The sequence below is a fragment of the Periplaneta americana genome, chromosome 3 (genome assembly GCF_040183065.1).
Source record: "Periplaneta americana isolate PAMFEO1 chromosome 3, P.americana_PAMFEO1_priV1, whole genome shotgun sequence".
NCBI classification, from domain to species: domain Eukaryota; kingdom Metazoa; phylum Arthropoda; class Insecta; order Blattodea; family Blattidae; genus Periplaneta; species Periplaneta americana.
The window spans coordinates 149,367,901-149,380,854 of NC_091119.1; the positions used below are offsets into that span (position 1 = coordinate 149,367,901).

The 12,954-nt window shown below is 33.0% G+C and overlaps 1 protein-coding gene and 1 long non-coding RNA gene across 4 annotated transcripts in view; both read right to left on the reverse strand.

Moving 5' to 3' along the window:
- LOC138696603 (RNA/RNP complex-1-interacting phosphatase) overlaps nucleotides 1–12,954 on the reverse strand; it is a 364,465-nt gene that overhangs the window by 186,538 nt on the left and 164,973 nt on the right. For all 3 annotated transcript variants that reach the window (XM_069821760.1, XM_069821759.1, XM_069821758.1), the window contains one exon: nucleotides 10,471–10,558. In XM_069821760.1, coding sequence (XP_069677861.1) covers nucleotides 10,471–10,558 — 88 coding nt within the window. The remainder of the gene's footprint in view (nucleotides 1–10,470; nucleotides 10,559–12,954) is intronic.
- On the reverse strand, nucleotides 5,164–8,910 carry LOC138696602 (uncharacterized). The gene is made up of 3 exons (XR_011331425.1): nucleotides 8,513–8,910; nucleotides 8,295–8,389; nucleotides 5,164–7,220 (listed from the first exon to the last, which is right to left on the reverse strand). It is a non-coding gene; the product is annotated as an uncharacterized lncRNA (long non-coding RNA).

The following is a 12,954-nucleotide window of genomic DNA, read 5'->3' on the forward strand; positions in this document are numbered from 1 at the left end:
TTGCGTCATCTATTGGAGCGAAGTAGATAAATAATATTATCGTTATAACGTCAGTTTAAAAACCATGCGCTCTCCTGCATATGTTATTTCCTGTATGGACGGATTAAAAGACCAGGGGCCCTATTCATAGACATTCTTAGAGCGGGTTAAATAGCTACTTCCGGTGGATGATCAGCGAACTAACGTTTTTCGTATTCATAAACCAATGTTAGCGATAATACGTGTACTAAGAGGGGTTTAGCTGGCTAAATTTTAGCCCCCGCCGGTAGGGTAGTTTAGAGGCCGACTAGCTTAGCAAGATGGCTGATTATGATGCAGTGAATGTGGGTTATGTACGTCGAATTCGTGATGTGAGACGTAGGAGGAAGACGTACCTACCGAGATTGGACATATTTAGAAAATATGAAGTACACAACATTAGTCAGGCTTCTGTAAGCCGTATAATAACGAATGTGTCAGTAGCAATCGCTGGACTTGCGCATCGTTACGTACGTTTTCCTAGGGAAGAAAAACGAATAACACTGCGAGAAAGTTTGACGACATCGCAAGATTTCCTCAGGTAATTATATTTCATGATTTGAATATTGTATGTGAATGCTTTCCATAGAGAAATTTGTACTGTACCGGTACCATATTGGTACAGTAGGCCTATTGTGATATTTCATCATTTTTAGGTTATTGGAGCCATAGATGGCACGCACATACCCATAACAAACGTAGGAGGAGAACTGTCACAAATATATATCAACCGAAAGGGATGGTATTCTCTATTAAACGTTCAGGTACGTTCTGTAAATGAAATTACAACCCGTAAGAGGTTATGTAGACCTAGGCTGAAATTTTGGTGAAACTAACGCTGAGGTAGTTCCGATGATTTCGATACTGAAAATCGTTGAATTTGTGAGATATTTTTGTAGCGATGCAGTTGGTCATATATATGCAAGGCATTATAAAAGCCAAAAATAATATAACCTAATCTATCACAGATTCGTATATGCAAGGTGTATAAGCAGAGTACGAAGAGAACCACCTCAGTGCTAGTTTAGCTTTTAATAACTTTATTTACATTTTATATAGTAATGCATTATATTACATTATTTCAGTTAAATGGTACAAGAAAAAGATTTGTAATTTGTAATTCTCCAGAAAAGCTACACTGAAGAAGACAATAAAAAATCGCCTCAATGTTGTTGCCCCCCCCCCTCCTAACTAATTACTAATATAACATGCGAGAAGTCCAGGGAGAATTATTTGAGAAATGGTGTTATACTGGTAATAAGTGGGAGTGCGGGAGCTACAACAGTGCATTACAGTATATAATAACAGTAGCCAAGTAACTATTAAACGATTTTTATGTTGAAAGTATTTGTGGCTGCTGACTAAAACCACATGTTTATTTGGCCTACTATATATGTCACGGAAGTCAGTGAAGCAAAGATCTATTGTTCCTCCTTCAATGTAGCTTTTCTGGAGAATTACGAGAAGGTCAAGCAATACATCAACATAATACATAGATGAGCAAACCTAAGATAAATTTAACTAATATCATCTCTTTGATAAAAAAAAAACAGCATCTTTTCTATTTCTTCATATGTTACTGAAGGCCTTACTTATGAAAGGACAAATATTTTGTGAAACCTGATAATTCATTTTATGTTACTGTTCTTATCACAGCTCTTCTTTGTGATGGAGTCAGTGGTTTTTACTTACAGCCTTGCCAAATGACCTATTTCAACTATAAGTTTCATTTCTCTAGAGATGGTATGTTTTCATTTCTTTCAGGTGTTTTAAGAATTTGTTGTTTCATTTTGTTGTTGTATTTCCTTTTACACTCCATTTTAGACAGTCTCTTCTTTTTTAACACTATATGGTACTGCTTGCATACTTGAATGTAACATTTTTTCTTTGCTTATCACATTCTCTCTTTTAGGTAACATATGCAGGATAAGACTCAGAATCTGCTTTTAATTTCTCTCGAAATTTCCTCACCCTTTCTCGGTTTAGTGATGCTGAAGATGAAACTATGAAAAATATTATGGGATCATAATGAATGGATTCATAGAAATATGTTTCAAGTTTATAGGTTAACTAGCTACATGTTTTAGGTTACGTTTGCAAAGCATAAAGAAAATCCAAAGTATAGGCGTAGAATTTAAATTAATTACTGGAATGTTAATTTTTGCGTTACGGGTGAGACACACATTATATAAAAGTGTTGCAATTTATATTGTGATGTCTTAACTTCAGAGTGGCATGCTTACACAACTGCTGTAGGCTGTTAGCAGCTCTAAATATCAGAATGAAAAAAACTCAAAGAATGAAAACTATTGCTTAGTTAAAAAACTTCAAATTTTTTACCAAATTGCACAAAAAAGGGATACATTTCACGTATATGAGTGACAAATCACATTCGTAACTTTCATTTGTGTACCCACATGACAGTTTTTTTTACCAGTTTTAATTTTTTATAGAAATGTCCTTTATGAAATTGCTAGTTAACACATATATTACCTTATTCATTTCATGTTATAAGTGATGCAAGTTTCCAAATTCTAGATATAGTGGCACGTTGAAGAGGAAGTGCCCATGACTCTCGCATTTTCAATGAGATTAGAATTAAGAAGCGATTTGAACAGCATGAAGTTGGACGCTTCATTTTGTTGGGGATAGTGGTTATGGTGTACACAAAATTTGTTAATGCTTGTAAAGTGAATTACTCTACTTGCAATGTATTATGTATTTTTGTATAAGCTTAACTGATGAATTCTATATGCTATAATTCATTAAATTTGTTTGATAAAATGTCTAAACTTTTAAATTGAATTAATCTGCTTGCTATATACCTAAATTATTGTGTAGTTCAACTAATTGTTTATGCCTTTAAATTGAATTAATCTGCTTGCTAGGTATTGTCTTAATTCAATTGCCTATGCATGAAAATTTAATTGATCTGCTTGCTATCTTTTTATACTTTTTTATACCATTTTAATTGTTTTTATACTTGTTTGCAGCTGCTCTCGGGCTTGGGTTAGATTCCTGCTTGGACTGATTACCTGAATGGATTTTTCAGAGGTTTTCCCCAACATTAAGGCAAATGTTACGTAATATGTGGCGAATCCTCGGCCTCACCTCATCTTGCCAAGAATTTGTGTAATTCTTGACTTGTTCCACATCTTAAAGCTTCTATGGAACACAATAAATTAAATTAAAAAAAATGAAATACCGGTACTGTGTTATTATTCTAAATGATCATGGACAGAATCCAATGAAAAGTAAGGGAGAATGTTAAACTTTTGTATACCACGTAATGTAACTGTGTACAAGTTTGAAAGATTATCATTTTGTTGGAAATTATTTCATTGTAACATCTAAGAAAATATAAGATAATCTAAGTTATATGAACTGACTGCACAAATCACTGGTGTGCACTTACTTTGTATTTCATGTCAATTTTATTTCTTATGAATCACTTATACATTCGTTTCTTGGGTTGCTATACCTGCAATATGCACCTCAATTTTTAATATTCTAATTATTATTATTATTATTATTATTATTATTATTATTATTATTATTATTATTATTATTATTATTATTATTATTATTATTGCAGCAGTCCAGTACCTGTTTGTATCACTGAGCGAGTATCCCCAGCTTAGTTTGTGCAGTTCATTTTTGAAATGTTAAAAAAATGGACTCCACAGAATTATAATTTACAAAGAGAATTCTCTTCAGCCTTAGCCATCTGCACAAGTTGGGAGATGCAAGATATGTCCGAGAAATAGGGATGGGAAGTGTAGTACAGAATGCCATGTGAGTGCAATGACCATTCAGACACTACACAGTAAAGGTGTGCATAAATTGTAAAGAAATTATTTAGAAAGAAAAAAGAGAACTGTTAATGATAATTTCTTTATAATATAAACGTTTCCTCGATAAAAGAGAAATAGTACCAATTTTTCATAGGGCATTTTGTAAACCTGTACTCATTTGCAAGCATATTCTGGGGTATACATGTAACCAGATTGGTGTAGGCCTTCATTTAGAGGTTGGTATACAGAAAGTTAATATACATACTGTACCGTGTGACAAATTACTTTCTATGCTTCCTTATTTATAGAAGTCACTGAAAACCATTATAGTCCATATATTAACATCTTCGTCAATTCGAAGTAAAACAAAAAGTTGAAGTATGTATAACGTGGAATGTTGCTAATAAACTTATATTTGAATCAGTAATTTCTGAAAGGGCTTTATGTCAAAATCTCATCTGCATAAAAATCGCCTTACTACAGGATTAGGGCCCTCTGAGAAGTGCTGTGAATATTGTGAAGCCTGCATGGATCTGAATAAAATACATGGAATAATGCCCATCATGAAAAAGGCGTATTCAAGTGAGAATATGATAGCATTCTAAATTGATTTTAGCAAAAAGATTGGATAAAGTCCTTTTAGAAATGACTGATTTAATTATAGAGTTACTGTCCAATAAAAAAAACTCTCACATAAATTACTCCAAGTAGAAATAGTGCATCCAGTGCTAATGCCCACACGTCACTGAAACAGATGGCAGAATGCGATTATTTTTTAATAGGATTTTATGATAATATACCTTTCCATTACGTACAATAAGTTCAATATAAAAATATTTGATTTTAGGTACTGGCACCATAGATAGCACATTCTTATGTCTTGGAGAACTTTCACAAATAAACATCAAAGAAAGATTAATATTTGAGGAGAAAAATTTGCTCCGGCACAAGGGATCGAACCCGGGTCCTTGATTCTACATACCAAGCACTCTGACTACTGAGCTATGCCGAGTTCAATCCACAGCACCAGATGGAACTCTCCTCCTTCAATGTTTCTCTTTTTGGCCTGACTCCATGTTAGGTATATATGTTGACGTATATGTCCAATGTCAACTGTCATTATACTAGGAGCACACTCAGCTGAGTGACTTGTTTGGCCGGGAATCCGCAGTTAAGTGCACAGTAATCTGTAGAGACATATGCACTGCAGCTATGAGAATATTATAGACATATTAATTGTCAATATTACAGATATTATTCTGTAGGACAAATTAATAAGTCTATAATATCAAAGAAAGGGGTAGTATAATGGGAACTCAGGGGTTCTGTAAATTAAATTAAAACTCGTATGTAGGTTTAAACTTCGCTTCATACAATAATTTTATTCATATTTTGCATATTCACTTATTTCTAAGTTACAAACTATTGTACATTCTAAGGACAAAGGGGGAAAAGCCAAACAAAGCATATCAACATAATACAAGAGTAAGCAAACGCCATTACAAAAAAAAGAAAAACAAAATCGTTTAGCATAGAGTGAGAGTATTAAGAAAATAAATATAGACCTTTATTTTTCTCCTCATTCCTAAGTTCCATATTCATTTCAGGTTGTAAGTGATGCAAATTAGTAACTTCTGAATGAGTTTCATGCAAAAATACAGACGAGTCAGCAGTAAAATGATCACAAGAAATGAGTGAAGCATTGCAGATTTAGCCCTGCATTGGAAAGAATCCTGCGAACAGATATTTACTCTAACATACAAGCTACATATTCAATTTACCTGAAGGGGTTAGGTACAGCTTACAGCAGTAAAATTTTGCAAATATTCAACATTTTTTCCACCATTACTGTATCTTGTACAATTATGAAAATTAGTACGTGTAAAACACTGTCCTTCTACTATATGAAAAAAATATTTTTACGATTGGAAAAAATATTTATATATATATTTTTTTCTAAATTCAAAATGTTGACAGTTCACTGTGCAGTGATGAAGCATTTCCCTCATAACTAAAAAACTATCCAACATTTTGTGATGAAATTTGTTGTGTATTTATGCATGTCATACCTACAATATGATGCAAAATCACATCTCTACCTTTGATAGACTGTCTGATAAAAAATAAATTCATTTAAAGAAGTGGTGAAATATAAGTATTTTCTTCTAACACAAAATAAAACAAAATATTATTTATTAAGGAATGTAGTTGAAAGAGCATGATACTGTAAACATGAGTTTCAGCAATGTATAAAAGAGAGAACATTACACTAAAGTACTACATTTCCAGTTTTTGTCCATTGTGCAACTCAAACCAAGACACAGATTCGGAACACCTCAAATCTGTGCCTCAGTGGCTGACCATGACAATATCTTTGAAAAATATTGGAGTGCAAGAGGTCAAATGACTTTATTGTCAAATGCCTGGCATTAGAAAACAACAACATTTCCAGCTTTTCATTAGGCCCTCCCCCTATTCTTTTCTTTCTAATTGTGTTTTCTTAATATTTCCATTTCTAATAATAATTTTGCTTTTTTCAATTCATGGATCAATTCATTAGAGACTTCCAAGCCTAAATTAAAGACTCTGAATTAAATTTCTCTACTAATAATACCTTAATTGCATAGTTATAGACATAAGTGTAACTAAATTGCTTTAGGTAGGTACTTAAACCTCCATCAGGGAATATGTTCCAACTGAGGAATTACAGGTTTGATGAATCCAGCAAAAACAAAAAAAAAATAATAAATAAATAAGTAACCTGTCTTATAAATCAGCAAAACTCTTAACTGACATTAAAATAAGAAAAAGGAACACACACATATGTATAGAATTCACTAAACAACAATGTGAAAATAAAAAGTTGAAAACACTACTAGAGCCCAATATACAGTAATACTAGTAGTCCTCAATCTGATGCAGTTGCCCCATTCAGCTTAGAAACTGGCCACAACTGTCCAGCAGCATATCTCCATCAAATAAACTTGTTACACTCATAACACTGTGTAGCATGCAACAACACAAATACAGTATAATAATGAACGAGGAATACTTACTACTCTACACCAAACTCCAGAAAATGATTGGGACAGAAGAATTTCAAGTTCCTATATACTGCTGGGAAGCTCGCAAGGAAATGAAGTAGACAAGAACTCAAGAAAATTTCACTACTAGTGCTACTATTACCATCACCACCACCATTACCACTACTACTAAGTTACATTTCTAGTTCTTTCATTTGTCCCAGATAATTTTTAACTTTGCCTTTAATAATATTTTATTTCTAATAACAATTTTGTTTTCTGCAATTCATAGAACTTCTCATCACGTTTAATTTTTGGGCTTCATGCTTAGGAGGAACACTTCTTCTTCATACTCTGTCATTCTCGATGATCTTGCAGCAGAGTCCTATGGAAAGGTGAAAAAAATGTTAATCATTTGCATACTACTGCACACAAAAGACACTACTTCTTATCAAAACTGTGAATTTTTTTAATTGTCTAAATTTGAAAATTTATCACATTGTTTGAAATTATCCATTTGATCCAAACATGCACTCCTGTCATTATTCTTAGGGCTTTCTATTGTAACACAATAAGAGGTAATCTATGTTTACATCACCACAACTACACAGGGGCGTATTTTGCGGGCTACCGGCAGTAGCACAAGGAAATTACAAAAGAAAAAGTTTATAATATAACATAATGTAATAATTTTGTATTATTAGTTTTACCATAGTAATTAAAATTAAAGTAATTGTTAGATATATTTTGTGTAATAATAGGATCAGCGGTAGCCCAAACCCTTTAACCAGTATACGCCACTGCAACTACAGATTACATATGCGTGTGAGGTTTTTGTCTTTTCAGTGCTGTAATAAATATGAGTTTGATATTATATTTTATAAATCACTTACTAGCGTTCTACAAACACACAAGATAATGAAATTTTATAGCTGACCATCAATTTGGATTCTACAAATTTATTATGCTTATGTAGGTAATTCTAACCTCAAATAATGCTATTTCTTTTGACGTAGTAGAGAAAAGGATATCTCAGAAATCTCTAGGCGTTCCTACTGCCCTTTAAAATAAGGTCTCAGTTTCGATAATTCTTGTACACAAGATATTAGGCCTACGTTAAGGTATGATTGATAATTGTGTGGGTTGACATCAGATGTTTGTGGCCCAATCCCCTATGGGTATTTACAAAACCATATTATCCAAACTGCATTTATGGTAGTTGAGTATAGGCGTAGCTTGCATTTTCACGATTGCTGTGAATTAGGCCTACATTTTACTAGCATTATCAGCTATATTCCTACAAGATATATTACTTACGTTATATTAATTAGGCTACCAAGTACCTATTCAGAGTAGCCTTAGGTGACATAATCATACCAGAGCCACATTAAACATTTACCATGAAGTAATAAGCCTATCTCACTTACAAACACATGTCCTAAGAACCAAAAACACATACCTCATATGTTAACATTCCATATCGTTTCGTAGGCCTACGTCATCAATTTCGGGAGCAGGGCATTCTCCACCAGTTGTTTTTAGTTATTTCTTCAACTAAAGTAAATAAATATATACTGAATTAGAATAATTCACTCTTTGAAGTCCAATATTTCATAATAGTTACGTTTAGGCCTAACCTAAAAATATTACGTATAATATTATAACATTTCTACTTACATTTTCGACATTTCTTCTTGTATAGTCGAATTCCCGCACGCTGCCAAGTGTATTTCTTGCTTTTTTTACCACAGAAGAAAAAACAAATAGTTTATTGTAGTTTAATATCGCCAATAACCTCACAAATAAACAAACGATCCGGAATCGCTTGCGTCTGAGCATGACAATTGCCAGTCTGCACATGCGCAGTAGCATTTTCAGCATCGTGTAACAGTTTCCAAAGCTAATATGCCGACTAACGTAGCCACTGATTAATCGGCGTCTCTGAATCCTGTAAAAGTAACCTGGCTATAACCGGGGCTAGTTTAGAACGCTCGTAGCATGGGTTAGCGCGATGTCTATGAATAGGGCCCCAGGAGATTAACAGTGATCTAATTTTGTAACTACGGTAGTATAAATCTGTGTATCAATATTATTGTTTGGCTGTGAGAGCTAGCCAATAGAGATACGAGTACCCACGTGTGTGATCTTATGACATCAACATTCATTCACAGCATTACCCCGCTTCGTCTCATTCCGCAGAGACTTTCTCGTGGTTGGAGTACAGTAAGTCCACTTCGGATAATGGTGATGTTACATGATGCATGCGCTTATAGAAGCAGTTTCGGAATTAATATGTTTAAGCAGGAGTCATTCACATCTGCGTCTCGTAGAGCAGCGGTAGTGAGTTCGCTTAATGATTCGAAAGTCGTGAGTTCGAGCGTTGTTCAAGTTATCATTTAATTTTGTTATCGTTCTGTAGCGATATAAATAATATTCAAGTTATCATTTATATTCGTTCTTTAGTGATATGAATAATATTCAAGCATCATTTATACTATGTTATTGTTATAAATAAGTTAATATTCAAGTTATCATTTATTTTCTGTTATTATTATTTAGTGATATAGGCCCTAAATAATATTTAAGTTATCAATTCATTTTGTTATTGTTCGTTAGCGATATAAATAATATTCAAGTTATCACTTGCATTTTGTTATAGTTTTTAGCAATATAAATAACATTCAAGTTATCGTTTGTATTGTTATTTTTTCTTCAGCGATATAAATAATATTCAAGTTATCATTTATATTGTTATCGTTCTTTAGTGATATAAGTAATATAAATTTAATGTTAGATTTGAAACAATACAGTTGCATAATACTAGTGTTAGTTTTTTCTTCTTATATTACACATACCATCCTGTAACACAATAAAGTGGAAAGCAGTGACGAGGATTTGAACCTGAGACGTTGACATCTAAATTCCGACGGACTTCCGACTAAGCTACGGGGACACAAATAAAAAAACATAATATATGCGAAAAAATATTCCCAATTCCCCTCCAAGACGTCCTGATGATTTGTGGAAGTTCGTCCAGGATGCCGGGTATGTCGTGGATGAGAACTAAAAAAAGACTAGTCGATTCCATGGCCACTCAACTGCAAGATGTGATCGAGATGGGAGAAATATGGACTAAATATTGAATCGTGATTTTTGTTTTGTTTTTTGAACTTTTAATTGTTTGAATTTTCTAAGGCAAACGTCAATAAGTTTGTTTTGTTTATGCCACGAAAGATATTTCTGTTAAGAACATAATCTTTCTTTCTTTCCATTGCAGCTATAATGTCATAAAATATAATGATAAAGTCATGGCATCATAAATTCATGAAGCTGATGTTAATTACTAAAACAGTCATAAAAGAGACAGAAGCAATTATGCTTTCTCCCTCTCTCTTAAAAAAAAACAAACAAACAAACAAAAACATAAAAAAGACTAGGTGTACAGTATAGAACTTTGGATATTTTATGTATTTTTGTAAGAAGTGAACGTATTTTAAAAGGCGATCAATATCAACCACTTTCTCGGCTAACATTATGCATATTTGGCCAATGTCAGTTTCATATTCTGTGTACCTTTCGACGGAACATCACCAATCACAATATATATTATATGGAATACAAATTGAAATCCTTACCTGACCGTTATAATAACGATTTGTGTTCGTGAGATCGACCACAAGACCCAGTTTTGGACACTGCTCCATCAACATCTCAGGTGTAAACCTGCAAAGAAAGTAAAAATATATCATGCATAAGCTTCTATCTCACTGGCAAGGCAGTGCCTAATTTATGGAATAAGACATTTATAATATACAACTCAGAATGTATTAAATACCCGGATATAATATTAGAAAAAATAGGCATGGAAACACGCAATTAGACACTCATTAATCATTAAATTCTTCTATTCGTTTTTACTTTCCGGAGAATTTCACATATGTTATACACCATTAATTCTGTCAGGTATTTGAGCGTATGTTCAGAAGTATGTAGTAAAAACAAATTGTTACCATGATTAACTTATGTTAAATTGATACGCAGGCGAGTAGGTTACAAATTGAAGTATAGAACATGTTAAATTGATAGCAGACGGGTAAGTTACAAATTGAAGTATAGAACATGTTAAATTGATAGCAGACGAGTGAGTTACAAATTGAAGTATAGAACATGTTAAATTGATACGCAGGCGAGTAAGTTACAAATTGAAGTATAGAACATGTTAAATTGATACGCAGGCGAGTAAGTTACAAATTGAAGTATAGAACATGTTAAATTGATACGCAGGCGAGTAAGTTACAAATTCAAGTAGGCCTATAGAACATGTTAAATTGATACGCAGACAAGTTACAAATTGAAGTATAGAACATGGTAATTGATACGCAGGCGAGTAAGTTACAAATTGAAGCATAGAACATATTAAATTGCTACGCAGGCGAGTAAGTTACAAATTGAAGTATAGAACATGTTAAATTGATACGGAGGCGAGTAAGTTACAAATTGAAGCATAGAACATGTTAAATTGAAACGCAGGCGAGTAAGTTACAAACTGAAGTATAGAACATGTTAAATTGAAACGCAGGCGAGTAAGTTACAAACTGAAGTATAGAACATGTTAAATTGATACGCAGGCGAGTAAGTTACAAATTGAAGTATAGAACATGTTAAATTGATACGCAGGCGAGTAAGTTAAAAATTGAAGTATAGAACATGTTAAATTGATACGCAGGAGAGTAAGTTACAAATTGAAGTATAGAACATGTTAAATTGATACGCAGGCGAGTAAGTTACAAATTGAAGTATAGAACATGTTAAATTGATAGCAGACGAGTAAGTTACAAATTGAAGTATAGAACATGTTAAATTGATAGCAGACGAGTAAGTTACAAATTGAAGTATAGAACATGTTAAATTGATAGCAGACGAGTAAGTTACAAATTGAAGTATAGAACATGTTAAATTGATAGCAGACGAGTAAGTTACAAATTGAAGTATAGAACATGTTAAATTGATACGCAGGCGAGTAAGTTACAAATTGAAGTATAGAACATGTTAAATTGATACGCAGACGAGTAAGTTACAAATTCAAGTAGGCCTATAGAACATGTTAAATTGATACGCAGACAAGTTACAAATTGAAGTATAGAACATGGTAATTGATACGCAGGCGAGTAAGTTACAAATTGAAGCATAGAACATGTTAAATTGATACGCAGGCGAGTAAGTTACAAATTGAAGTATAGAACATGTTAAATTGATACGGAGGCGAGTAAGTTACAAATTGAAGTATAGAACATGTTAAATTGAAACGCAGGCGAGTAAGTTACAAACTGAAGTATAGAACATGTTAAATTGAAACGCAGGCGAGTAAGTTACAAACTGAAGTATAGAACATGTTAAATTGATACGCAGGCGAGTAAGTTACAAATTGAAGTATAGAACATGTTAAATTGATACGCAGGCGAGTAAGTTAAAAATTGAAGTATAGAACATGTTAAATTGATACGCAGGCGAGTAAGTTACAAATTGGAGTATAGAACATGTTAAATTGGTACGCAGGCGAGTAAGTTACAAATTGGAGTATAGAATATGTTAAATTGATACGCAGGCGAGTAAGTTACAAATTGGAGTATAGAATATGTTAAATTGATACGCAGGCGAGTAAGTTCCAAATTGAAGTATAGAACATGTTAAATTGATAAGCAGGCGAGGAAGTTACAAATTGAAGTATAGAACATGTTAAATTGATACGCAGGCGAGTAAGTTACAAATTGAAGTATAGAACATGTTAAATTGATACGCAGGCGAGTAAGTTACAAATTGAAGTATAGAACATGTTAAATTGATACGCAGGCGAGTAAGTTACAAATTGAAGTATAGAACATGTTAAATTGATACGCAGGCGAGTAAGTTACAAATTGAAGTATAGAACATGTTAAATTGATACGCAGGCGAGTAAGTTACAAATTGAAGTATAGAACATGTTAAATTGATACGCAGGCGAGTAAGTTACAAATTGAAGTATAGAACATGTTAAATTGGTACGCAGGCGAGTAAGTTACAAATTGGAGTATAGAATATGTTAAATTGATACGCAGGCGAGTAAGTTCCAAATTGGAGTA